At 31.3% G+C, this 26153-nt stretch overlaps 1 protein-coding gene across 3 annotated transcripts in view; it reads left to right on the top strand.

The window, feature by feature from the left end:
- Positions 1 to 26153, top strand: part of STXBP5 (syntaxin binding protein 5) — a 176335-nt gene that overhangs the window by 102305 nt on the left and 47877 nt on the right. Inside the window, exons 12-20 of one of the 3 annotated variants that reach the window (XM_079146830.1) lie at positions 1922 to 2069; positions 2356 to 2423; positions 2697 to 2737; positions 3742 to 3962; positions 4462 to 4640; positions 12406 to 12531; positions 14285 to 14436; positions 22454 to 22519; positions 26026 to 26085. In XM_079146830.1, the coding sequence (XP_079002956.1) occupies positions 1922 to 2069; positions 2356 to 2423; positions 2697 to 2737; positions 3742 to 3962; positions 4462 to 4640; positions 12406 to 12531; positions 14285 to 14436; positions 22454 to 22519; positions 26026 to 26085 (1061 nt within the window). Of the gene's footprint in view, positions 1 to 1921; positions 2070 to 2355; positions 2424 to 2696; positions 2738 to 3741; positions 3963 to 4461; positions 4641 to 12405; positions 12532 to 14284; positions 14437 to 15624; positions 15709 to 22453; positions 22520 to 26025; positions 26086 to 26153 lie in introns of all 3 variants that reach the window. The other 2 variants (XM_079146832.1, XM_079146831.1) reach the window with 2 other exon arrangements.

Genomic DNA, 26153 nt, shown 5'->3' with positions numbered 1-26153 from the left:
ATTGAGATTGGGAAGCCCTGAAATAGGTGAACAGTACTATTAATCTGATTTTCTAGTCAGTTCTAATTTTACATCAGTTTATTACCTGCTTGTAATAGTTACATCAATCATAAAGTACATTTTTCTTTTTTGAAATAAGAAGACCATTTGAAAACATTTTTTCTATATAACTGTCCTAGAATAACTTCTGTTAATATTGTCACAGGTCATGGGCCTGTTGCTCAGCTAAGGCATTCCCTTCATACATGTCACTCAGAGTAGGTGGCATAAGTTTAGTAAAGAGGTAGGAAAAGGAATAAGGGACGCGCTCAAGGAAGAGAGGGGGTCCTCTCATAGAGAAGGATAGCATGCCCTCCTGTGCTCTGATTTTATTGGGGGGTTCCAGGGAAATTTCCAGAGAGTCACACCCACGTCTACCTCTTGACTTCTGACTGGCAGCAGGGTTCATCAAGCTTTCAAGGTCCCATTGTGCAGAACAACTCTAGCTCTCTTTCACTCATGCCACCCCGTTCTAGTTGGAACCTGTTCTTACAGATTTTATGGTTAAGGGGAATTATCTTTATCTCCCAAAGTTCTAGGATCTGGTCTGTGTAAGTGTCACAAAAGTCTCCCACATCAGGGTAACTTGTGTTCTTTTGATCAGTATTTTTGGGCCTGCATGTCTCTTGCAGAAAACAGGTTTTTACTGAGGAAGGTAACATATCCTGTTGACTTAAACCAGAGAGGGCTGCAGGCAAATTACTTTTTAAAAAATAGAAAGCATGTCAGGGTCAACCCAAGAACCCAATTTAGTGAATTATTCCCTTAACCTCATGTCCCCACTACTTACATCTGTCTGTTTCATATCAATATGATTTTCTTTTATTTCCCCCTCTTAGGTAACTTTTTAAAATAATTGAGACTTTGCACAGGAGATCTTAATGGAATATAGTGAAATCAAAGAAAACGTTATGCAAGTAACCTGTGATGAGACATTTTGTTTAGCTAAAGTATTGACTAAATGTATAGAAGAGTCTTGAACTGAGGAAAGACCTATATTGTAGAGATGAAAGTTGCTTGACTGCACATTTTTGTTTGTGTTTTGTCATCTTATTGGGGGAAGGTTCATTCTGTAGTCTATAAAGGACTTTTCTTCAATTTCCTGTTTAAAAAACTTACTGTCAAGGTAGGGCTGATTAGTAGGCTAGTATTTATAAATCATTTTGTACATTTTAGATATTTTATCCAATTTCTGTTTTTTCCAGATATTTTTAAGTAACTGTTCTTAATATAAGCAGTGTCTCTCTCTGTGTTGATAGGCTTTTACTTTCATTAATTTTTAAAGTATTTTTTGCTTTTTGAGTAAAATAATTTCATATCTAGAAAACTTTTAAGGTGGAATTATATTTTAAATTGTCACTGAAACAAGATAACATTCTGGATTTAATTTTGGACTAAGGATCACATTGATGGAGAGAATAAGAATTGAAAATTTATATTGGTTTTGCTGATATAAGGATGAGGTATTTGTTATGAAAATCATATAGCCTAATGATTAAAGGCACAATTTAAATTCTGCTTTAGATACTTCCTAACTGGTGTGCCTTCGACATATTACTGTGTCTCAACCTTTGTTCTTCAGAAAAATGTTTATATCCTAAGTACAAGAAGTATATCGTGGTACAAGAAGTAAAGGAGACATATGTATATATAGCACCTAGTATAGTGTACTGCAGATGGTATATAGCTGCAACAGCAGTCTTTCGATTTATTGTTATTTTTAGCATCTTCTATTATACAAAACCTTAATTTTTACATATTTAAATGAATAAAAATCAACTCAATCTCTAATAAAATAATATATTTTTAAAAGTTTTCATTGTTAATCATACATTATAATTCATTAAATTAACAATTTTTTTTCTTTTTCCTGTTGTTAAAGATATCCTATATTTGAAAATCCCTACCCTTTGAATATACATGAGTCCCCTGTTACATGTTGTGAATATTTTGCTGATTGTCCCGTGGATCTTATTCCTGCACTTTATTCTGTTGGAGTTAGACAGAAACGTCAAGGTTACAGCAAAAAGGTATTGAACATGAGTTTCGTTATTTAATGTTACATTTTAGTATTTTAAATTTATCACTTTGCTGTGTTTGATAATATTGCTATCCTTTCTGTAGAAGATCATTTTTGGAAGCAAAATATGTTCAAAGTTTTCATATATGCTTTGTATAAGACATCTATCTGTCTCTATATATGTGTATATATATATATATTACATAATACATAGTATATATGTATGCACACACACACACATATGAAGATATGCAGTGTACTTGCAAGTTACTTTATACAGTGATCTTTGTTTATAGGAATGGCCCATCAATGGAGGTAATTGGGGCTTGGGTGCTCAAAGTTACCCAGAAATAATTATTACAGGGTAAGTAAAAGTCTCTTTTCACCAGGTAAATCAGTAATATCTAAATATAATTAAGACTACATGAATTGTAATTTATTGGGCAGGTAGAGCTTTAAAACTTTGTTACAACATAATAAAAAAATAAATCATTATCCAGAACCTACAAATTTACCCCAATTTTTACCTTTTACTAATTTTGGTGCCTACCTTATCAAAATAAATACTTGTAAAGAAGAGTAAAAATATAACTTTATTTTTTCTTCATCACATTCTTAACTCATTTGCTTTTCATAGGCATGCTGATGGGTCAGTTAAGTTCTGGGATGCCTCTGCAAGTAAGTATTTTGAAGGTTTATTATTTGTTATATTATACCATTATTGCTTTTGTACATGCTGTTTCATAATAAGTGCATAATCAACATTTAATTTGCCATTTGTAGGCTATAACTTTAGTTTACTACTGATCAAGTATATAAGTTTAGAATTTTTAAGAGTAAAGATATTTTAATGATATTAGTAAATTAGAATAATTCTTGATAGTTTTTTCTTCAAAATATCTTCAAACCTTCTCTTAGTCAAAAATAGAAAAAATAGTAATATATTCCAAATGAACAGATAATTTTAGAGCAGGTTCAATGGCTGATTCTGAACTCTTAGTACAAAAATCTTTGTTGTCTTTGTGAAATATATCTAATGGTGGCATAGTAGAAAAAAAGATAAAAATGCCTTTAATGACTAATGTTTGCAGAACATATATGGCAAATATTTATGGGAATCCGGTTAATGCAAGTTTTGTTATATTTCATCATGTATGAATGCCTGATAATACTGGTACCTTTTCTATAGAAAATATGTAGATATATAAAAAATCATTTTAGGAGGCCTGTGTTTTTTTTGTGTGTTTATACATTTTTTTCCCAAAAATATCTTTGTTACTCATTTTTCTGTTTATCTGAATCTATCCTGATGGTGGATTTATTTATTTACTTACTTATTTATGTTTTTAGTTGTAGATGGACACAATACCTTTATTTTATTTATTTATTTTTATGTGGTGCTGAAGATTGAACCCATTGCCTCCATGTGCTAGGCAATCGCTCTATCACTGAGCCACACCCCAGCTGGATTTATTTTTTTAGTGAACAAAATAAGTAAATCTTTTTTTCAGTCATTGACCAAATATGTTCATTATCCAAATGTATGATAACTACTATAATGTAGACTGAAAAATGAAGGTATGGTTTAGGCAAATATAGGCTTATTTTCCTTATGTAATATGATTAATTAAATGTTATATTTGATTTTTTTGTTTACAATGACTATATATTCTTTTTTCTAGTAACTCTACAAGTATTATATAAACTAAAAACATCTAAAGTATTTGAAAAGTCAAGAAATAAAGATGACAGACCAAATACAGACATTGTAGATGAAGATCCATATGCCATTCAGATCATCTCCTGGTGCCCAGAAAGTAGAATGCTGTGCATAGCTGGAGTTTCAGCTCATGTCATTATTTATAGATTCAGCAAACAGGAAGTGATTACAGAAGTTATTCCGGTAATAGTTTCTTAATTATTTTCAGTGTCAGGTGTCCAGTATTTTTAAAGTCGTGAATGATTTAGGAGACTATATGCAGGCTTGTATAGAATCTGTGAAAACACCTCAGTGTTTGCATTGTCATCTTTGAAAAATACCATTTTCTTTGTGTATCTTTTAACTGAATACATAAATCCTGAACTACATTGCAAGTTTTATTTAAGGAAAGCTACTGTTAATATGATCTACTCTAATTTGATTCTAACAGGGTTGTCATAAAGTCTAAAATCATGATGTATATGTGTATATGTGTTTTTTTGTGTGTGCTCTCCACATATACACATTTAAACAAACATCAAAACTGTATCAGAAAACTTTTTTTCCTTTACCTTTGGACATCTTGCTAAACTTCTACCTTTAAAAATATTTTTTCTACTCGGTTTTAGGTGTGGATGTGCAAGTTGTAATGAAATGTATATTAGTTATTAAGAGTAGGTAAACTACCTTATTTTTACAACAGATGCTTGAAGTTCGATTGTTATATGAGATAAATGATGTGGAATCTCCAGAGGGTGAGCAGCCACCACCTTTGTCAACCCCTGTCGGAAGTTGTAATCCTCAACCCATTCCTCCTCAGTCTCATCCATCCACCAGTAGCAGTTCATCTGATGGACTTCGTGATAATGTACCTTGTTTAAAGTAAGTTATAAAAACAACTGCAGAATTGTTTTCCATGTAGATAAATTTAATGTAGATAAATTGTAAGCATTAGAACTACAGTAATATTTTCCTGTGGTACAGTAAAATGGCCTAAGAATGACTTTTCCTGTGTTTTACTTCTCACTTCCCCCGCCCCGCCTCTTTCTCCTCTTCCTTCCCGCTGATACATAGGGACATAATCCTTTTAGCTACAGTTTTAGCATATGTTTAGCTAGTGTGAGACTTGAAATACAGGATTCTTCACTTTTCCCTTTTGTTACATAGTCACTACTGATTTAAACTTAAATTTGTATAAGTTCCATTAATGACCATTCTTCTGATATTGATGTTTTTCTCCAGTTCTTTGCTAAATGTAATTTTATGAACATGTAAAGTATAATTTGTGTTTTGACTATTTTGCAACATATTTCTATACTTCTTTAGCAGTTTTACTAACTACAGAACCAATGATTTAACATAACAGTTCCATATAAATATGTATTATCTACAAAATCAGAATACTTTAATTTGTACTTTATATTTTCTGTCTCTGATTAAGTCATCTGTCCATCACTATGACATAATGTGAGATAATCAACTTAAAAGGAGGAAAAGTTTATTTTGACTCTTGATTTCAGTCCTTAGTTGCTTGGCCCTATAACTTTGGACTGTGGTGAGGAAGAACATCATGACAAGAGCACAAGGTAGAAAAAAGTTGCTTACCTAATGGTGACCAGGAAGCAAGAAAGAGAGGAAAGGGTGTAGAGTCCAAATATCCCCTCTGATGACTCAACCTTCTTCAACTAGACCCCCACCTTCTAATGTTTCATATGTCCTAATAGTACCATCAGCTGAGGAATAAGTCTACAACATATTTCAGGGAATATTTAAGATCCAAACTGCCATAGCCTCCAAATGTCTGTAAGCTTGTGCCTACAGATCCAGCAGCCTGAACACACTAAATGATTTTCTCACCTGAAGAGTAAGCACCATCAATGCACTGTTACTCCATGATGAGATAGGTTTGAGGAAATAGGACTGACAGTACTATTTAGACAAGCAATACTATTAGATTAGAGTTACACGGCCCCTTACCTTGGCATCCTAATAAAAGTTTAAAAGCAGGCACAGTGGGTGAATCTCTATCTTCTCTTCTTGTATTTTTCCAGTTTTGCTTTATTGGGGTTTTTTTTGTAATTGACTTAAAGAACAAGGAGAACAATTATAGTAGCAACCAAGAGCAATTGTTAAAACCACTAGCCAGCAAGCCCAATCTGCAGTATCCAAATCAATATAAAGATAATATCAACTTAGTTCTGGAATTGAGTTTCTTTTATTGTTTATGAATGTAAAATTATGGTATGACCATCTTATTGAGAGGACATTTCATACCTGATGGAAAGTGTTGACAAACTGATAACCTTCTGTAATAATTAAGTAGAGTGTCACTTAATGTAGGAATGTCTTTTAAGCTGGTCATTTCAAGGAAACCTTGATAGCCACAAAGTCTCATTATTCAGTCCATTGATATTTTGGGGGAGAAGAGTTCTTTTTTGTTGTTGGCATGAACTGTTAACTTTTATACATGGATATACTTTGCCTGTCCTGGCAATATACACACAATTATATAAAAAAAAGTTTTCTTAATCCTAAAAAAATTAATGTGTCTATGATTTGAATAGGATGCCCCTTTTGAGTATGATTATGTACTCCTAGGCCTTTTTTATGGGCAGTTTGTTTTAACTTATCTGAATTTGGTTAAATTCCTGTGACTTTGTCACAGCTGACTGGAGAGAGCTTCTTTCAAGTTTGTGCCTGAGTCTTTACAACACCACCTCAGTACTTGTGTGACCATCCATGATTTCTGTCAAGAAGATAGATAATCTAGGCATTCCTCCATATTTTTCTGCCCTCACACATGCAATCATTTTCTTCAGGAAGCCCTGGTTCCTTTTGGTAGAGAATAGGAGGTCAAAATATGATTTCTAGAAATGTGTGCAACATCATTTTTAATAAGCAGTGTGTTATAGTAGTTCACTCAGTGACAAGAGCTAGAAAAAAAAAAGTTAAAGAAAAAAGCTGTAAAACCTTTAGTTTTCATTGAATGTTCACATTACTCTGTAATGTAATCAATTGACTTTTTAACCTCTTCCCCAATCACTTTTCTAAAATTGATTAACTTGAAATTATTTCTGTCTTTATTTTATTTACTTACAAAAATAAGTTCAAAATGAATATTAAAATTACCACTTGATAAAACTACTACACAAATAGTAAAATATAGTATTGCATTTTTCTCCTAGACTTTGAAGCACATCTCTCTAATGATGTGTAGTCAATTACTTAGTTTTTAGTACCTTGTTCTAATTTTTTTCTTCTATTGCCATTATTATACATTAACATCTTGTGTAGTTCAATTATGTAAATCCATTTTCATTTTTGAGATTATTAATGTTTTAACAGAGTTCTTTTTGGAAGCAGCATTTAACATTAGATAAGAGTATTATGAGATGAATGGAATTTTAAGTAAAGCAACCAGTTTAAACTTTAAAAACAGACATAAAATAGCCAAAATCTCATCACTCTTAATTTCTGACAGTTTTACAATAATATTTTTGTTTCCAAATCTATATTCTTTAGCACATTAAAAAATAAAATATTTTCAGGTAGTGACTAAAATCACCTTAATTATTGATGAAGGTAAATGATAACAGCCAACAGAAGAGCCCCGTGGGCTTGCTGACATCAGGTGACCTACATACTGAAGCAGCCTTGTCTTGCCAGTCATTGCAGCCTTACACACACCGCCTTTGCAGAAGCAGAGGAGGAAATGCAGCCCTGGGCAGACTTGCTCTCATGTGGACAAGATGCAAGGGGAAAATGAGTGGGCCTCATTAATTTTTTCCTTGTTTTCCAGATTCATAAGGCATTTCACCTTGCCCAAGGCAGAGTTAGAGAGTGGATAGAGAGAAGTTTAGAAGTCCCACTGACTCATAAGAAAAAAATGCTAGCAGATGTGGAGAAGCATTGCTACTGATTTGACTTTGTGTGTGTGTGTGTGTGTGTGTGTGTGTGTGTGTGTGTATCTAAGCTTTCTATGTCTGATTTTTTTGATGGTTAAATGAGTAGAAATTCATATTGATTTTAATATATGATGTTATTTGTATATCAAGTCATCAATTTTAATTGTAATACTTCAAAATCTCAAAATCTGAATTTGTAAAACAACAGTATAAATAAATCATAATGAAGCATATCATAAAATAATGACTCTGCTTACACAGTTTGGTTGTTAAGTCCCTTATTTTGGGTTTTCACTAGAACTCCAGCATGAGGATGTGTGGTAACATCATAAATATTTGGACTTAATGAGAATTCTATTTACTGGAGTTTTTGGCCATTTTCTTAAAATTATTTTACAGTCTGGATAATTCTTTTCTATAACTTACTAAAGGACCATTTTTTTTAGTTGTTGATGGACCTTTATTTTATTCATTTATTTATATGTGGTATATGTGGTAGTATGCTGATTTTAAGTCCTTTGGGTATAGGCCAAGGAGTGGGATAGCTGGGTCAAATGGTGGTTCCATTCCAAGCTCTCTGAGAAATCTCCATACTGCTTTCCAGAGTGGCTGCACTAATTTGCAACCCCACCAGCAACGTATGAGTGTACCTTTTTCCCCACATCCTCGCCAACAACTATTGTTTCTTGTGTTCTTGATAATCGCCATTCTAATTGGGGTGAGATGGAATCATAGGGTAGTTTTGATTTGCATTTCTCTTATTACTAGAGATGTTGAACATTTTTTCATATATCTGTTGATTGCTTGTACATCTTCTTCTGTGAAGTGTCTGTTCATTTCCTTAACCCATTTGTTGATTGGATTATTTGTAATCTTGGTGTAGAGTTTTTTGAGTTCTTTATATATTCTGGAAATTAGTGCTCTATCTGAAGTATGAGTGGCAAAGGTTTTCTCTCACTCTGTAGGCTCTTTCTTCACATTACTGATAGTTTCCTTTGCTGAGAGAAAGCTTTTTAGTTTGAATCTATCCCAGTTATTGATTCTTGCTTTTATTTCTTCTTATTTCTTATTTTTATTTTATGGGAGTCCTGTTAAGGAAGTCTGATCCTAAGCCGACCTACTTTTGGACCTACTTTGGACCTACTTTTGGACCTACTTTTTCTTCTATAAGATGAATGGAGGAAGGAAGGACTGTATAGAGGGAAAAGAGGGGTCGGAGGGGTGGGGGGAAGGGAAAAAATAACAGAATGAATCAAACAACATTACCCTATGTAAATTTATGATTACACAAATGGTATGCCTTTACTCCATGTACAAACAGAGAAACAACATGTATCCCATTTGTTTACAATAAAAAAAAAAGAACCTTATATTCAGGGACATACCAGGGAGGGAAATTTGTCTTAGTAGAATTTTATATCATCAATAAAAGATATAAAATAAAACTTTTTGAGAGATTTGTCTAAAATATTGTTATCATTACATTTCTTTTAATATTATACAAACAGATTGAGTCATACCTTATTTTTTACTTTTCAACAGTCTTCAGGTAAATGCAAGTATTCATTAACTTTATATTGTTTTAGTCTGTATCCCCAGAGGCAACTTTTTAAAAGTTATAAATGTAACAAAAATTGATGTTAAAAATGTAATACTGAGATTTTCTTATATAAAATGCTTTTATACATAATTTGTATTTTTGAAGAAATATTTTTATTAGTGTATTTTTAATTATACAGAATAATGGGTTTCATCGTGGTGTTTTCATAAATGCAAATATCGTTCTTTGATCATATTCACCCCTCATTGCCCTCTCCTCCCCCAGTCACCTTCCTGGTTTCTAATAGCTTCTCTTTTACTTTGATGTCATTTGTTTTTTCCATTGGATTCCAGATATGAGGGGAAGCATGAAATATATCTGAGTCTGGCTTATTTCAATTAGCATTATGATCTCTAGTTCCATCCATTTTCCTGCAAATGACACGGGTTTTGTTATTAAAGAAACATTTTTAGAGCAGCTATTTGTTCCTTTTACCAAAACATTTTGTTTTATTTAGGTATTTTATGTTTTCATTTAGGTATTTTATCTGTCATTTTGTAAAGAGCATTTTGAAACTGTGAGATCTCCAAACAACATTTTAACATTGAAAATATATTTATACAAATAATAGAGGGTTTTCTTTGTAAAGGTTCAACAGCTTCTCTTCAACAAGTAAATGAATATGTTAATAATGTTAAAATGATAACTTACATATATACCATTGTAGACATCAAATATAACAATGTCCATTTTCTATTTTAAAACTATATTATGACATTTCTAATTGGGGGGAATTTTGCACCAGTTTTGAATTTTTTCTTTTTCCTTTTTCTTTTTTTTTAGAGAATTTTTGTTTCTGTTAATTAAAATGAAAATTCTATGAGTTACATGTCCTACTTAAAAGTAGTCTTAAATATGCCTTTATATACATTTCTAAAATTATTCCTGGAAGGCCATTTTTGCTCTTGAGTACCTAATCTGATATGCACAGTTCATCTGCTAGGACAGGAGCACTTCTCAAGTTTATCTTCTATTCCTAGTTCATATAAGGAAAAACCAGCCCACTCCAACTCTACAGTCTGTGGCTATGTCAAAACTGTCTCTGGTAGAGAGGAAATGCTTCAGTTATTACTTCTCTCTTGAGAGTAACAACTGCAGCTAATCAGTGTGTATTTCTCTGAAAAGAATTAGAAATTCCACATCAACTGCACTATAGTTCTGACTGCATTGCTGGCAAAACTTGCACAACAAAAAGTGTCTGTAGCTCAACACATCTTAGGAGTACATCAGTAATTCACCTTTTCCCTGAAGTCTGAACAACCCACCTGAGCTACTGACATGTCATCAGAAGGTGAAGTGTCATAGACATCCTCACTATAGAAGTACATAGTTGAATCGAATGTGTTCTTACCTTTGAATTCAGTGTGAGAAGATTAACATTGATTAGTCTTCCTGCTGTTCTTTACACTCTGTCACCCCACAGCCGAAGGTTGAAGAATTAAAATACCAGCCTTTACACATTTTCATGGAACAGTCATTGGGAAAGAAACTGTGCTCTCTGCTTAAAATAATAGTAGATTATAATAAAAGTAATCACATGCAAAAAATAAATTGTTCATTTTTTAAAGTGTGTTTTTCAATTCCACCTGAAGTTTCCTGATACAAGTATTATAGGCATTGTATCAAAGTATTTAGTCCTCAGAAAGTCCCATGCTCTTATCAACCTTTTCTTCATGGGCTTATCACAAATTTAACCAATAAAAGTTTAATGTGAACTTAGTATTGGTGAACTTCAGAATACTATTCAGTGGCCTGCTGAATAGTTCAACTTGTAGGTCCCTACCATCACCTCGGATGATGTGCTTAAAACTTCATAGTTCCTAAAACCATCTCTTCATCCTGACATCTTTATTTACTTATTTATTTTTGATTATAGAATCACTGACTTCTTTTTGTCCCTTGCCCTATCTCTAATTAGCCTTTAGTTCATTCACGTATTCAATAAATATTGAATACTTCCTTTTTGTGCTAAAAATAGCTGCAGGGTTTCTGTCTTCCTGAAACTTGCAAACCTTTTGGATTCTTATATAATAGTGTTTTTCAACTATCTTTTATAGAATTTTTTCACATCAGAAAAAAGTTTCCTAATTGATATCCCTATTCTATTTCATCTTGCATATGTCCACCAATTTAATCTTCCCAAAATATTTTTATAAGTTTTCATTGGCTTTTAATTCTTTAGTAATGAAAATACACTTTATGCAATTTGACGTTCTACAAAATGCTTTCATATACCTCAGTTTCCTTAGACCATGATTATGTAGTACTCTTCCCACTCTCTAGTTGAGAAGACATCTGATATGTGCAAGAGCCAGAACTCAAACTAGTTTTCCAAGAGTTGGGAGTTCTCTCTATAACAAAAAACCTTTACTACTTAAGACCCTCTAAAGTCTAACCCTCGACTATCTTGCTGTACTAATTTCCACTTTTACTGTACATACCTATACCAGTGTGACCAAGTTTACACTTATTAATCCTTAAATATGAGTTTCCTGCTTCATTATCTTGTATGTGTATGTTTTACAAGGGCAGTATTCACACTAACCAGCAAAGTATGTGCAGTCAGAAAGTACTGTCACCTCACAGTGAAAAGAGTTTTGTTTTTTTATTTCTTTTTTTTTTTTTATTGGTAGTAAAAGTATTCACACAAATAAATATATCACATTTCCTTTTAATTTGTTCTTATCTGGTTTGATCAGTTTTCATTTAGGGAAAACATGTTTTTAAGTTTTAAGTCTGCTTTTTGAATTTGTAGTTTTTTCTAGTTATTTTTCCCTATTTATTTCTGCACTGCTGTTTCTCCTCATCCATGTCCCCACCTGTACCTGAAACACTTCCCTCCCTCTCTCCCTTTCCTTCCTCCCTCAATTTTCTTTCACCTTGATCCTTGCCATCCTCCCTAACTTTATGTGTAGAGTTTACATATAATTTCTAATTTTTGTTATTTATGTACATGTTTAGTGTCTCTTACTGGATTAAATGCTTCTAGAGGACAGGATTCTCATTTTTACATTAAAAAAATAGTATAGTTTCATTTGTAGTTATTTTTATATAATTATTTTTTGTGACTTTTAAATTATGTAGGGTAGTAAGTTAATTGAAAATGGGTTTAAAAGGTGTAATATTTTTTCCTTTTTTTCAGAGTTAAAAACTCACCACTTAAACAATCACCAGGTTATCAGACAGAACTAGTTATTCAGTTGGTATGGGTGGGTGGAGAACCACCACAACAAATAACCAGCTTGGCGGTCAATTCTTCCTATGGACTGTAAGTATAAAATGCTTTTCTTAGTCTCTCCATTGTATTCCACATACCATTTTATTTTTAGAAATAGAAAGGGCTATCATTTTTTTGTCACCTAGAATGTCGTTGTATAACTTTAATTTCATACTGAACTCAGTGTTTATTTGGAGCATAATTTTGTTCTGATAATTTATCCTGGTATACATACTTGGTTTCCTATATAAAGAAAATATCTTGTGGACCAGTGAATTATATTATTAAAGTCAATGTATCATCTCCTATATATGCTCCTGAAGAACTTTCTTTATTTTCCAAAAATTTTTTTTTATAATTCTCAATTTGGAAGTTTACCAGCATGAACTGATAAGACTGTTATAAACTGATTTTATAAATATTAAACCGTAGCTATGTCATTTGCTCTTTCTACTTCCAAAGTTTAGTTTTACAAATTTGAAAGGGATAGAAATAGGTTAATAAAGTGTGCTTCTATACTTCATGTATATTTGTATGTAGTATTAATTATTATATGTAATTTATATTACAATGATAGGCTTCTAAATCATGTCTTATTTTTCATTTGTTTCCAAAGCACTGCAGTGTAAAAAACTACTTACTAACTATTCAGGACCAGAACTGTTTATCATGTTCAGGTTACTGTCTTTTCCTAGGTGGTATCCCTAGAGATTTGTTCATCTTTTTTGTTCTTAGTAGCTACCACCGTGTTTTTTATTTCTTGCAGTTGTACATCCAACTAAGACTAGCTATAGTCTGAGCTAGTATTGTCTGGTATTTTTTTATTTGTTGCCATAAATTTTAAGAGCACAAACCTCATCCTTTTAAGTACTTTATTGCCCACACAAAGAGGAAACAAACAGGGAATAAAAAAAGAAACAATAGCAAATTCAAAGGAAGTTGCAAATTAATTGATTATAGGCCTTGCTGTACTACTAGTTATATTTTGTTTGGCATTTTTGGCATCTGTGTATTTTTGAAATTTGAATTAGTTGCCAAAACGGTATAATTTTTAAATTCATATTTAAAACGGCAACTGAAAAGTCTCTAATTATCTGGTAACTCTGTATACTCATGCATGGCAATAGTCAATTGACTCAAGTTAGAGCTTTTCTTCTTTAGATGCATCATATATTCTTCAGTTCTTGCATGGTCTCTTATGCTACTTATGTAACTCTTTTGTACATGCCAGGTTTCAACTTCTGGCTTAAGATGTCTTTTAAAAAAATAATAATCCTTTATTCATAGTTGATTGGTTTGTAGTTACTGACATAATTGAGAAAGCATTTTCAACACCTCAAGAGAAAGTCTTCTAAGACTTAATGCTATCAATTTTTTTTTTATTCTTAACTACAGAGAATTACCAATTTTTTTAACCCACTGTGAAGGTCCCCTGTTTTTCTAGGAGATGTCTTCCTCTGAGAGCTTCCAAATACCCTCAAGGCAGAAAAAATAGGTGTTAACATTACCTCATGGGGAGATTTATATCTCTAAACAAATTTCAACTCCTGTGCCAAATATTTTTTTATAAATGATATTGATAATTGATTTAATGGTATTGGATCATGAACGTCCACAGAAGATATGAACAATTCCAGGAAAAGGCACATGTAACCTGTATTTCTATACCTGTAGTTTTCTTTTGTTTCAAAAAATAATTTTCTGAAAGACCCATTATTCTTCCTCCTTCAACCTTATAGATGACAATTCATTTTATTGTAAGTAATTTTTTGTGCTAAAATATTTGCTCTTTTTCTATTTCCAGGGTGGTTTTTGGCAACTGTAATGGCATTGCCATGATTGACTACCTCCAGAAAGCAGTACTGCTCAACCTGGGCACCATTGAATTATATGGCTCTAATGATCCTTACCGCAGAGAACCCCGATCTCCTCGTAAATCTCGTCAACCTTCAGGAGGTAAAAAGAAAAAGTCCTGAGTTTTAGGATTTCTGTAAATGTTGGCTTACTTTTAGATAACTGCTTCTGTGAGGTGAATAGATTATCTGATTTAGAATATATAATAAACAAACAAAAGGCATCAGTGCTGTTTTTGTTTTGTATCATCATTAGGTTTTACCATTGCTTTTAAGATGCTAGGATTTTATTTAATGATGAAAAAGAACCACAGACTTCTTCAGCTAAATTATAATAACAAATATTTGTCTCATTATTATAGGAAAAAAGTTAATTTCAAAATTTTGCCCCTTTTGTTTGGTCTCTGACCAATAATTTATTGTTTCACTTATTTAATTGACAGGAATCCTTTCCGAGTGGAAAAAAAAAAATACTTGAATGCAAAAGTGATTTGAATTCTAAAAAAGATAACATTCACAGATAATCTTGATTTAGTACAAGCCCAGATTCATTTAGAATTCTTTATAGCATTTTTTTGTACTTGATAAGTTTTGACACTAGTACCTCATAGAACATATTTATAGTTAACTATTCAGTACTTTTTGCCTTTTTTAACTTCACAACACACAGTAAATGGCATTCAATATGATACACAGGATATACTAATGAGATTTGCAGCAGTAATTGGCCTGTGGGCTTCAGTTTACTGTAGGCCTGTCCATCGGACCAGGGATTGAGAAGAATCCTTTGTGAGGCATGTTTACTCATTTGCAGAATACCCCCATGCATTGGAATACTATTTGAGAAACTCTTGGTCTATACTTTCTAACTCAGTCTTTCTGAATTAAAATTCTCCCTGAGATGGTGGTATAACTTGGTGGTAGAACACTTGCTTAGAATGTGCAAGGCCCGAGGTTTCATCTCTATCACCATAAAAATTTTTAAAATAAAATAAATAAATAAAACATTTCCTGAGATTTATTTTTTAGTTGCTCTCATTACATATTTCAGCTAAAATTGTCAATTTTACTATGCAAAAATAAAAGTGGGGTTGAGGGATGTAGCCCTTGCTATCATTTTGACTTGACAGTTGAATTTCTCCTTTTAAAGTTTTTTTTTTTTTGCATGTTTGTGAGTCTAATCATTTCGTCATTTAATTTCTTCAGCAGACATTGCTCTTTAAACCATACCATTCTAGTATCTCTGTCTCCTTTTTTTTTCCCCCTTTCCCTTTTTTCTTGCTTCACTAAGGTATGCTGATTGTGACTTCTTGCATGTGCGGCGTATCTAGCTTATATTCTGAGTCTGTGAGAAAGCTCCGTTCTTCTTTTTTAAGTAAGTTATTTGTCTTGGCATGTCTGTTCTTTGTAAAATCATTGTTTTTTTTTTAATTTATTTATTTTTAAGAGTCTATTAAAACATTTTTATCAAAACCACTATCTTTGTTACTTAGTTCACATCAATAAAATGTATATGAAAACAGCTATTTAAATGCTATATTTAAATCCAATTTATAAAGTAGAGAAAATAATATTTAATGTTAAAAAGATAGAACATAACCATCACAGAAGATTTTTTGGAAAATAAAACTTGAAATAATTCTTTATAAATCTCAGATAAAAATTTTACTGGTTCTAAAATTAATTTGTTCTTCTTTAGATGGTATAGTAGTTTACATAAAATTACTGATAATTAAATGTCTAAATTGATCCGAGGATAATGCCATTTTCACCATGCAGTTAAAATCTGCTTTTCTTAAATTTCATCACATTCTGCTTTATTCTCTAGTAAACTCCATAATATTACTTATTACTTAATTTTTTATTGAAGAATTAGGTGTTAGCCATAGAACAACTATTAAGAGCTTTTCCTTATTAGTGTTAAGACATTTACCCATTTTTATTATGCCTCACTTCTTCAATATTTTGGGTTTTTTCAATAAAGATTTAAAGAATTATTTTAAAATAACATTACAACAATATTTGCGTCCCTAATTTCAAAAGGTGTTTATTTATTTTTCAAATAAAGTTAACTGTAGAATAATTGGTACTAAAATTCTTTGCACTGATACTAAAAAATTATTTTCTTATTAAATGTTGCTTAGTATTTCTTGAGGTGTAGCCCAAATGCATCAAATTGTTCTTCAATCTATTTTTTTAAATTTTTTAATATTTATTCATTTATTTTTGGCACTGGGTTTAAACCCAGGGACACTTTACCACTGAACTACATCCCCAACCCTTATAATTTTTTAAGTTTAAGACAGAATCTCTATAATTTGCAGAGTCTGGCCTCTAACTTGTAGTCTTCCTGCCTCCCCCTTCCAGGTGGTTAGGATTTACAAGCATGTGCCACCACCTCTACCCTTCATTCTATTTTTAACAGGTCTGATTGAATAAAGACTTTTTTTGTTGCTAATAGGTACTGAGGTATTTTCATTAGGAATCTAGTATCAGTGAATTTAATTTATAAGACAAAACATTACTATTTAAGTTTGAATGTGTTATAGCTATAATACAGTACAATTGAACTACTGGCTAAAGTGTTGCCTGGGTTTTCATGATAAATATTATAGAACTATCAAAGGAACAATTTATGATAAATTTTAGTTGTATGTCTGCTACAATTCTGATTCTACTAAAACTGGAACATAGGATCATATATGTCTTCTTTAATTGCTCATTTTATCAGTCAGAAAGTGAAGGACACTAGGGAAATTTTTCTTCCGAATACATCTCTATAACCCAAGTAAGATCTATTCTGTAAGGTGTAAGTGACAGACACATGGGGAAAAGTGCATGCTCTTATTCTCTGAAGTCAATGACAGTAGAAGCAAAATGCTGTATCTGTATTTTGCAAAGACCTTTTTGAAAACCTGTGGGTAGAAAGCTCTGAAACTAAAAGGGTTTTTTGTTGTTGTTGTTGTTGTTATTGTTGTTCTTGCTTTACATTTTGTTTTTGTTGTTGTTGTTTTAAATACAATGGAAATTATTTTCAAGTTTTCAGTATTTTCAGTAAGATAGAATAGGAGAAATAGCTTTGGTGCCCAGTATTACTGTTTAAACATGTGTGTGTATGTGTATGAGAGTGAGAGAGAGAGAGAGAGAGAGAGAAAGAGATTGAGATTGTGAGAGAGAGAATGAAAAAATATGCAGTGGTCCCACTTATCTGCCAATGATACATTCCGAAACTCCTGCAGGATACTTGAAACCATGGATTATTCTGAACCCTATAAATACTTTTTTTTTTTTCTTATACATACACACCTATGATAAAGTTTAGTTTAGAAGTTAGGCATGGAAAGAAATTATCAATATTAACTAATACCTGAATGACTTTAACAGTGTACTGTATTAAAAGTTTTATATATATATATATGGTTTCTTTCTCTCAAAATACCTTATTTTATCATACTCATCCTTCTTCTTGTGATGATATAAATACTTAAAGGAAACACTTTGCGGCTTCTCTTTGGCAAATCTGAATTACCAGCATCACTACTCTTGCAAGTTATTTGGCCACAAGCTCGGTGACACTGAGGCAGTAGATCTGATAACAGAGAAACATGGGAGGTGACTGACTAGCAGATTGCATATATACTACACTGGCATAATGATTCACAGTCTGGGCAGGACAGTGTAATATTTCATCATGCTACTCAGAACAGCACCTCTTTTTAAAATTTATGAGTTATTTGTAGAATTTTCCCTTTAAATTTTCATTTTGCAATTAACCACAAGTTATTGAAACCCTAGAAAGTGGGCAGAGAGGGACTGCTGTGTGTGTATATTTATGTGAAATAAAGGACACAGTCAAGAATGTATAAAAATATTGTACAAATCAGTAAGTGCTATGTCAAATTTTAAGACTGATTTCCAAATAATGGGAAATATAACAAAACATTGTTCACATAACATGGTGATGGAAAGATTAGAACTATGACTTAGGGATGATGTTAAAAGGTGGTTAAAAAAATGAACCAGCTATAACTTTCCTGTGTTCCTATATGAATACATCACCAGTGAAACTCCACATTATGTACAACCCAAAAATGGGATCCTAATTAGAATAAATTATTCTCCATATATGTATAATTTGTCAAAATATACTGTACTGTCATGTACATCTAAAAAGAACAAATAAAATAATAAATAAATAAAACTGAAGTAAACTTAAAACAGAAGGTAGAACTAAATAACTTTGTTTCACAGTTCTCCACTAAAATGAATTATACTCCTTGGAAAGTATGAACAAAACAGAAATTAAAGCCTAAGCTACTTTATGTAAATAAGACAAACTAAGCAATAATAAAAGGATATAAAGGAAAATCACAAATTTAAAAGGTACCCTCAACTGGGTGAAAGTTATATTTTATAAATCAGTTACCTTGATATACCAGTTTATAAGAATTCTAAAATAAGTTGCTATGTAACTGAGGCCTTGTGTGCATATAAAAAGTGGAGATGATCAGTAGAAATCAGACATTCACTAAAAGTAACTCGTACCAAAATCACTTTTTTAAATCTGGTAAATTGCATTAATGGCTGTGGCAGCTTGTGGACATAATAGTTCCTGAAGTTAATAGGTATTTGATAAGGAATTCTGTGATACTTTTGTGAACCAGGCAGGTGGTAAATACCTAGTTCAGTTTGACAATTCCAAGATAGATTATACCACGAGTCAGCAAAGTACTGCGTGCAGGCCAGATCTGGCCCACTGCCTGAGTTTTTAAGTATTGTTTTATTGGAGCAGTGTCATGCTAATTTTTGTGTTACCTATGACTGTGTTTGTGCTGTAGTATTAGAGCTGAGTAGTTTCAATAGAGATTTTAGATTAAAGAGCCTGAACTGTTTGTTTACTGTCTGCACCTTTATAGAAAATGCTTGCCATCACCCCCAGGTTAAACCACGGTATCTACTGGGTCATTTTGTGGCTTAACATTAACTTTGATCTGTGTGTCTTGGATAATAGATACATTATGTTGAATAATACTTGATTATTTAATATCATGAATAGTAAATCAAGCTTCCTATCTGAACATTTGAAAGAGAAGGTGTTCTTACTAAAACTGTCACTATTTAAAGGGTAATTCTTGAATTTGATGGCAGAATAGACTCAAAATGTTATTTATAGGTAGAAACAGTAAACTTAAACCAATGAAATGAAATTTATCAGCAAATATAAAGTACATTGTATAATATATTAAAATTGACTATATATGTATAGAATAGAGAAAATTAGCTCAAGGATAGCTTTTTTTGTGAAACATACTTGGAGATTTTTTTAGTTCAGTTAGGCAAAACTGAATCTAAATCTGAGTCCTCATTTTAAGTGTCTGATACTAGAAAAGGTATTTCTGAGGCTCCATGTCCTTCCTCAGTTGTAAGATAGAGACAAATCACTGTCTCATAAAATTAATATAATCATTAAATGAAATCCATGTATCTAATCTTGTGACTGGAACATTATTCGTGCTCAAGTGGTTGTTTTATTTCTTTGACTACAACTTAATGCATGCCAGTGTGACAAAACTGCTGAATACGCTAAAGTAAGAAATACAGAATATTTAAAATTAATACTTCTATATGCTTATGTTATATTTCCTCTCCATTGTTAAACAGGTCATTTTGTAAAAGTAAATTTTTGCATAATATGTGGAAACTTCTGCCAGATAATAGTGGCAGTGAAGCAAACTCTCCAGAAGTAACTAAGTTTTTATCCCTGTGTTAGATACCTAAACATTTGGTACTTCAGCTTTTTCTTCTATAAAATGAGGATAATACTGTCTTCCTCATTTGTTTCTTTAAGGGTTAAATGAGTTAAGAACTTAGAAAAGAATTTGGTATCCAGTAAACAATCAGTGAGTGCTGGATATAAATAGCTATTTAAGTGGGGCTGCTGTACATTTGAGCAGAACCTGGAAAACTACTATTAGGAATTTTTGTTGAAAGGATCCTAGCAGTAACAGAATAGATGGTTTAGATTATGTACTGTGAAATTATTTTACATGTACTCACTCAGTCATTCAACAATATTTGAGCACCTACCATGTGCCAGACACCATTAAAGATACTAAAACAGACAAAATTCTCTGTCTTCAAGGAACTCACATGTTAGTGAAAAGTGCAGGCAATAAGATAAGTAGAATGTAGTAGGTTACATAATAATGCCAAGGGGAAAATAAATAAAGGAAGGAAGATTTGAAATATCCATGATGGGGGTGTTAAATTTAAGACAAAGTAATGGGGTGACTTTGGAATGGAGATTTAAATTGAGAGTTATTACCTGAGGATGTCTGGGAAAAGTAAGAGAATAGCCAGTGTGCAGCAAATACAAATTGCTCTGAAGCAGTATATATGTTGAGTTCAAAGGACAGTGTGGAGTTAGTGTGTCTGGAGGAGAGAGAGTAAGAGTGGTGGGAAAGTAGGTGGAGGGGGACAGAAAATAAAGTCAGAGAAATGAGAGGATAGCATATATGGTGGGATTATTTACATGAACCAGCCATGTACTATTGACTTCGACTTTTATTCTGAATGAGATAGAAGGCATTGAATGGGGTTTTATTAACTGATTTAATGTTCATTTATAATACATTTTATATTTAAATTAAGTGACCTCATACCACATTCTTAAATACAGCTTCCTAAATATTTCTTCCTGGACAATTTTAAGAATGATAACTATACTATATAGTACATTTTATAGTATTTCATAGGATTTATAGTACATTTAGCATAGTATTAACAAAAATTCTGTATTATTCTTGAATATTCATTACTAGGTACATTGTAATCACTAGAGTATATTATTACTACTGTTTAGATACCTGCTTAGTGTTCTTTCAAAAAAAAGTACATTTAGATAAGCAAATATCTTATCAAATATTAAATGCAAATCTATTATAGCTATTATCTGAAAACTATAAGAACTGGGGGTTTTCTCTCCAAGAACCGTTTGTTTGAAAAGATTTTTTTAAAAAAGAAAAAACCATGTACTACCAATTCATTGATTCTCATTCCAGAACTTCCTGCCTAATGAAAACTAATAATAATTAATTCAGACTGGAAAACATTTGTTATAAACCCAATTCAATACTTGGCTTTCTGTGAAAATGCTGCTGTAAAAAATTTTCTTAGTTACCATGGAGATTGTAACAACCTGTCTTTTTCCAGTGTAATATGAAGGATACCTGTTATGCATGTCCATGGGTTAATGTGACACCTGACTTGTGTGGCTTAATGAAGCCCCTTGTCTCTCTTCCAGCTACTTCAAACTCTCAATGTGTTTTCATTTATAAGTAATTTTAAAACAATTTGCTGGAATTTTTTTTCATTTCAGTCATCAGACAAGTTCATACTAGTTTTTTTATATTTCACCATTGCTTTTAGTTCTTGTCTATAGAATAAAATACCTTGCTAAAATTTCTAAGAATTTAAGCCATCCTATAAAATGGATGACTTGCATATATAGAGATAAATATCTGAAAAGAAAGTATTTTGTTAAAGATTTTTAAAAACCACGATATTAGTTTTTCGGAGGTATTCCGTACAAGATAAGTAATGTGCAATGTTTTTAATATAGCAAGTTTAGAGATATAAAATGTTTTCTTAGTTCTCATTCAGAAATATTTAAGGTAGGTGTTTGAGACATACCTAGGGGAAACATTGTTGAGGTTTGAGTTGAAGGTCCTTATGATGTAAAAATTACCAAAGTTATTTGATATATATGTATTCTCTCTTGAGGAATTAAAAAATAATTACATAATATGCTCTCACATTTCAGATTTAAAGAAAGTCATGCATTGTGTTACTGTCCTTTAAGAATAACAGATTACCTCAATTGGAAATTGTTTCTAGCCTATATTTTTATTTGTTTAATTGATGACTGCTATATTATTTTGAGATAGTTTAATATCAAAGTGTTTGTCTCAAACTTCATGATCATAGTATTACTACTGATAATCTTTTAATTTACTGAGTTCTTTTAAATAGATAGTACTAAAATCTATGCTGTAAATAGATGATAAGCTCACTTATATAAATTTGTGGTGTGATTTCTTGTTGTTGTTTTCTTCTTTTAGCAGGTCTATGTGATATTAATGAAGGAACTGTAGTCCCAGAGGATCGCTGCAAATCTCCAACTTCTGGTAATTTGTTTTTATTGAATTAATAATCTTGATTTTATATAAAGGAAGACGGTATATCAGTATATCTTTTCATAGATAAATGTTTAAAATATACCTAAAACACACTACTCATGTATTTGTTCTTAAAATCATAAGTATTCTTTACATTCTTTTTAAGTAAAAAGGAATAAATACAAATATTACTATATAAATATCCATAGCTTTTACCTAGTCAAAGTTGTGTAATTGTTTGACTTTCTAATATTTATAATCTTAGAGAAAATATGTTTTATTACTTACCATTACATCACGTTTCAGTTTCCTATGATCTTTTTTTTTTTTTTTTTTTTTTTTGCTCTAGGTATTCTTGGCAGTATTTAGAATAACAGAGTAGAATCAAAGAAAAATTAGTAATGTAATATGCTTCTCTGGATTCCTTAAATAATATCCATTTAAATGTAATGAAAAGTATTGTTGTTTTGTGTGTGTTTTGCTTTTGGTTTTTTGGGTTTTTTGGATTTTTTTTTCTTGTTTTTGCAGTCCTGAAGATCAAACCCAGGGCCTTTGTACATGCTTTGTACACATAGAGTAGACCAGCACTCTACCACTGAGCTACATGCCCATCCCTAAATATTATTAAAGACTTTTGATACTTAAAATTGAGTGGTGACTCTAAACAATTAGAATAATTGTAAACTAGATTTTTTTTGATCATAGTAATTTCTGATATATTTATAGTTTTATTAAAGCAGTTTACCTTTCTTATCTACGAATGGATCTTTATGTGACCTTTGTGTATACTAATATTTCTAAGTATCATTAATTATAGTATATTTTGAGACCCCTCAAGATTAAAGAGATCTTGAATTTGTTATTATGTTTTAGTGTATTGAAACTGCTAATATTTAATAAAGTTGACTTCTTAATTTTAACTGTTACAGTTATTAAATTATTCTGGGTAGAAATTTTCAATAGATTTCCTCTGGAAAGATTGTTCTTAATATAAGTAACTATTTTCAGACATGTTTTGTCCTTCTGTAACTGGTTCTCTTACATTAGAAACAATTGTAAAGATGGGAAATATTGAGAAGGATATCTTTACTCCCCCAAATTTCAGTTTAGCACTATATTAGATCTAAGACTGTAAAAAGTTTTATGATATTGCCAGCCTCAGCAACTTAGTGAGATTTTGTCTCAAGAAAAAATAAATAAAAAGGGCTGGGAATGTTGCTCAGTGGTAAAATTCCCCTAGGTTTAATCTCTAGTACTAAAAAGAAAAAAGAAAAAAACCCTGAACTGAAACTTAGAAATTAAATTACCAACTTCAAATACTTTTCACAGTGAGATAGGATATAAATAAATAAAAATAGTTATTATGTGTTTTAAAAATTGTTAAAACTAATATTGATTTTTAAGGTATTTATGTATAAAAGCACATTATAAGTTAAAATGAGTCTTTCATAAATATTAGAGAAGTATGGTGGAAATGTAGAGTAGGCATAATGCCTTTTATCAAAACCAATGTGTTTACTTAAAATTAACTCATATAAATGAAGAGAAACATTTTTTTAAAGCTTTTAAATCCCATAATCAGGGTTTGTGATTTTTACTGTTTAATCAGTATCAAAACTCTCTTCAGAACATCATGAGAAAGTACCACTAATAAATATAGTTTTCTTTTCCATTTTTTAAAAATAAACCAGTGGTCTCTCTGAAATAGAAAGTTAATTCTGCCTAACAAACATACACCCTGAGCAAACAAAGGTGATGGGCTTAATTCAAAGAATTTCAAAGAATTCAGATTGCTTCACTGAACATATCAGTATTGATAGATTTTTTAAAAAATATTTTTTCATTTGTAGATGGACACAATTCCTTTTATTTTTTTTTAATTTTTATGTGGTGCTGAAGATCAAACCCAGTGCCTCACACGTGCTAGGCTACCACTGAGCCACAACCCAGGCCCCAGATTTCTTTTTTATAATGCATTAAAATGTGTGTATAAATGTGTGTAGGGGAATATGTGTGTGTGTGTACATTAATCATGTTAAAATCATTTTAAAAAATCTTTTGTCAGGTTATTTTCAACTGAAGGGCCACATATACCATTATATGACTGGTGCTGTGATAAGTTTTTGTGTGCCGTAGAAAAAACAAACTGTAGATATTGCTCTATTTTTTTATTTAATTATATAAATTTGTTCAAGTAGGATATAGTGAATACCATTTGGAACTTTAATAAGCTATCATAGGGGTTATGGCATTCAGTAGTAGGCATTTTTAGTTAGGGAAGAAATAAGTCTGCTAGTCTTATTTACATTTCAAGCCTATGTTACCTGTTTATATTTTTAAAAATCAAACATTTTATATTTTTTATTATCATATATAGTTGTTATCCTGCTATTACCTGTGAATGACTTATATCAAATAAAACTATCATTAGTAATACATTTTTGTATATTCAAGTGACTATTTGTTATCAGAGATGACAGTATTATTTTAAAATACATGTACTATACTATGACAATAATATGCTTGAATCTGAATTATGTGTACATGAAAAACAGCTATTCCTATTTCTGTTCATAGCAATGACACTGAGCTCAATGTTACTTGTGGTATTTTTTGATAAGGAACCTATGTGGATCTACAAATGCTATTTTGCAAAAATAATATGATTGTTAGAAAGTAATCACTTAAAACCACTATAGAAGTCATTGAATCCTGCTAGTGTTAGCAGGTTTTACCTGGTAAGAAATGTCAAGGATATTTGCCGCCTGACTAAAGGAGGGAAGTATGATTTGGGGAAGAGGAACATACAGGATGTCAAATTTTGGCCTAATTCATTAAGATTCACTACTTTTACTGGGAATGATTTTAAGCACAGAAGGAAACCTATATATTTACCTCTAATTATTTTCCATTCATTCAGAAATATTGTACTTAGAGATACCTACATGAGAAGCACTCCACTGATGACAAAAGGGATACAAACGTGAATCAGATATGGATACCATTTTTAAAATTCATTTCAGTGAAGAAGGTCTTATGTGTGTAAATTTAAAATATAGAATGTTAAATGATTAATATCATAGAAGAATATATAGATAAATCATGCGATTTCAAAGAGGGGAAGTGATTTAAAACTGGGAAACTTGTGAAAAATTTAATAGGGAAAATATCATTTGAGATGCATCTATAAAAAAATAGGTCTGTAAAAGTGATACTTTCTTTATATTTTCTCTAAAAATAAAGATTTTTGCCAAACTCTTATTACTGAAAGAAAAATGATTATAGAATTAATATTTACATATACTGGGACCTACATGAAACATTATGCACTAGAGATTGCTGCACTGTAATATTATCAGACTTGTTAACTATATAAATGTTCTCTTTCTATGGTAACTGACATAAAAATTTGTTTTATAGGTTGCTAGGTTTTTTCATTTGTGCTTTCCTCTTGTGTAACTCAGTGTTTTTGACTGACTGTGTGCCTGTTCCTTCCATTGTCTTCGTTTGTGTAGGTTCTTCATCACCACACAATTCAGATGAAGAACAAAAAATGAATAATTTTATAGAAAAGGGTATAGTATCTTTATTTTATAGTCTTTTCTTTTACTTATGTTTAATTCATTTAGTTTAATTTAAATAG

This window comes from Sciurus vulgaris, assembly GCF_902686455.1.
Source record: "Sciurus vulgaris genome assembly, chromosome: 7".
Taxonomy (NCBI): Eukaryota; Metazoa; Chordata; class Mammalia; order Rodentia; family Sciuridae; genus Sciurus; species Sciurus vulgaris.
Note: the sequence above shows the minus strand (reverse complement) of the source record. Positions and strands in the feature narration are given on the sequence as shown.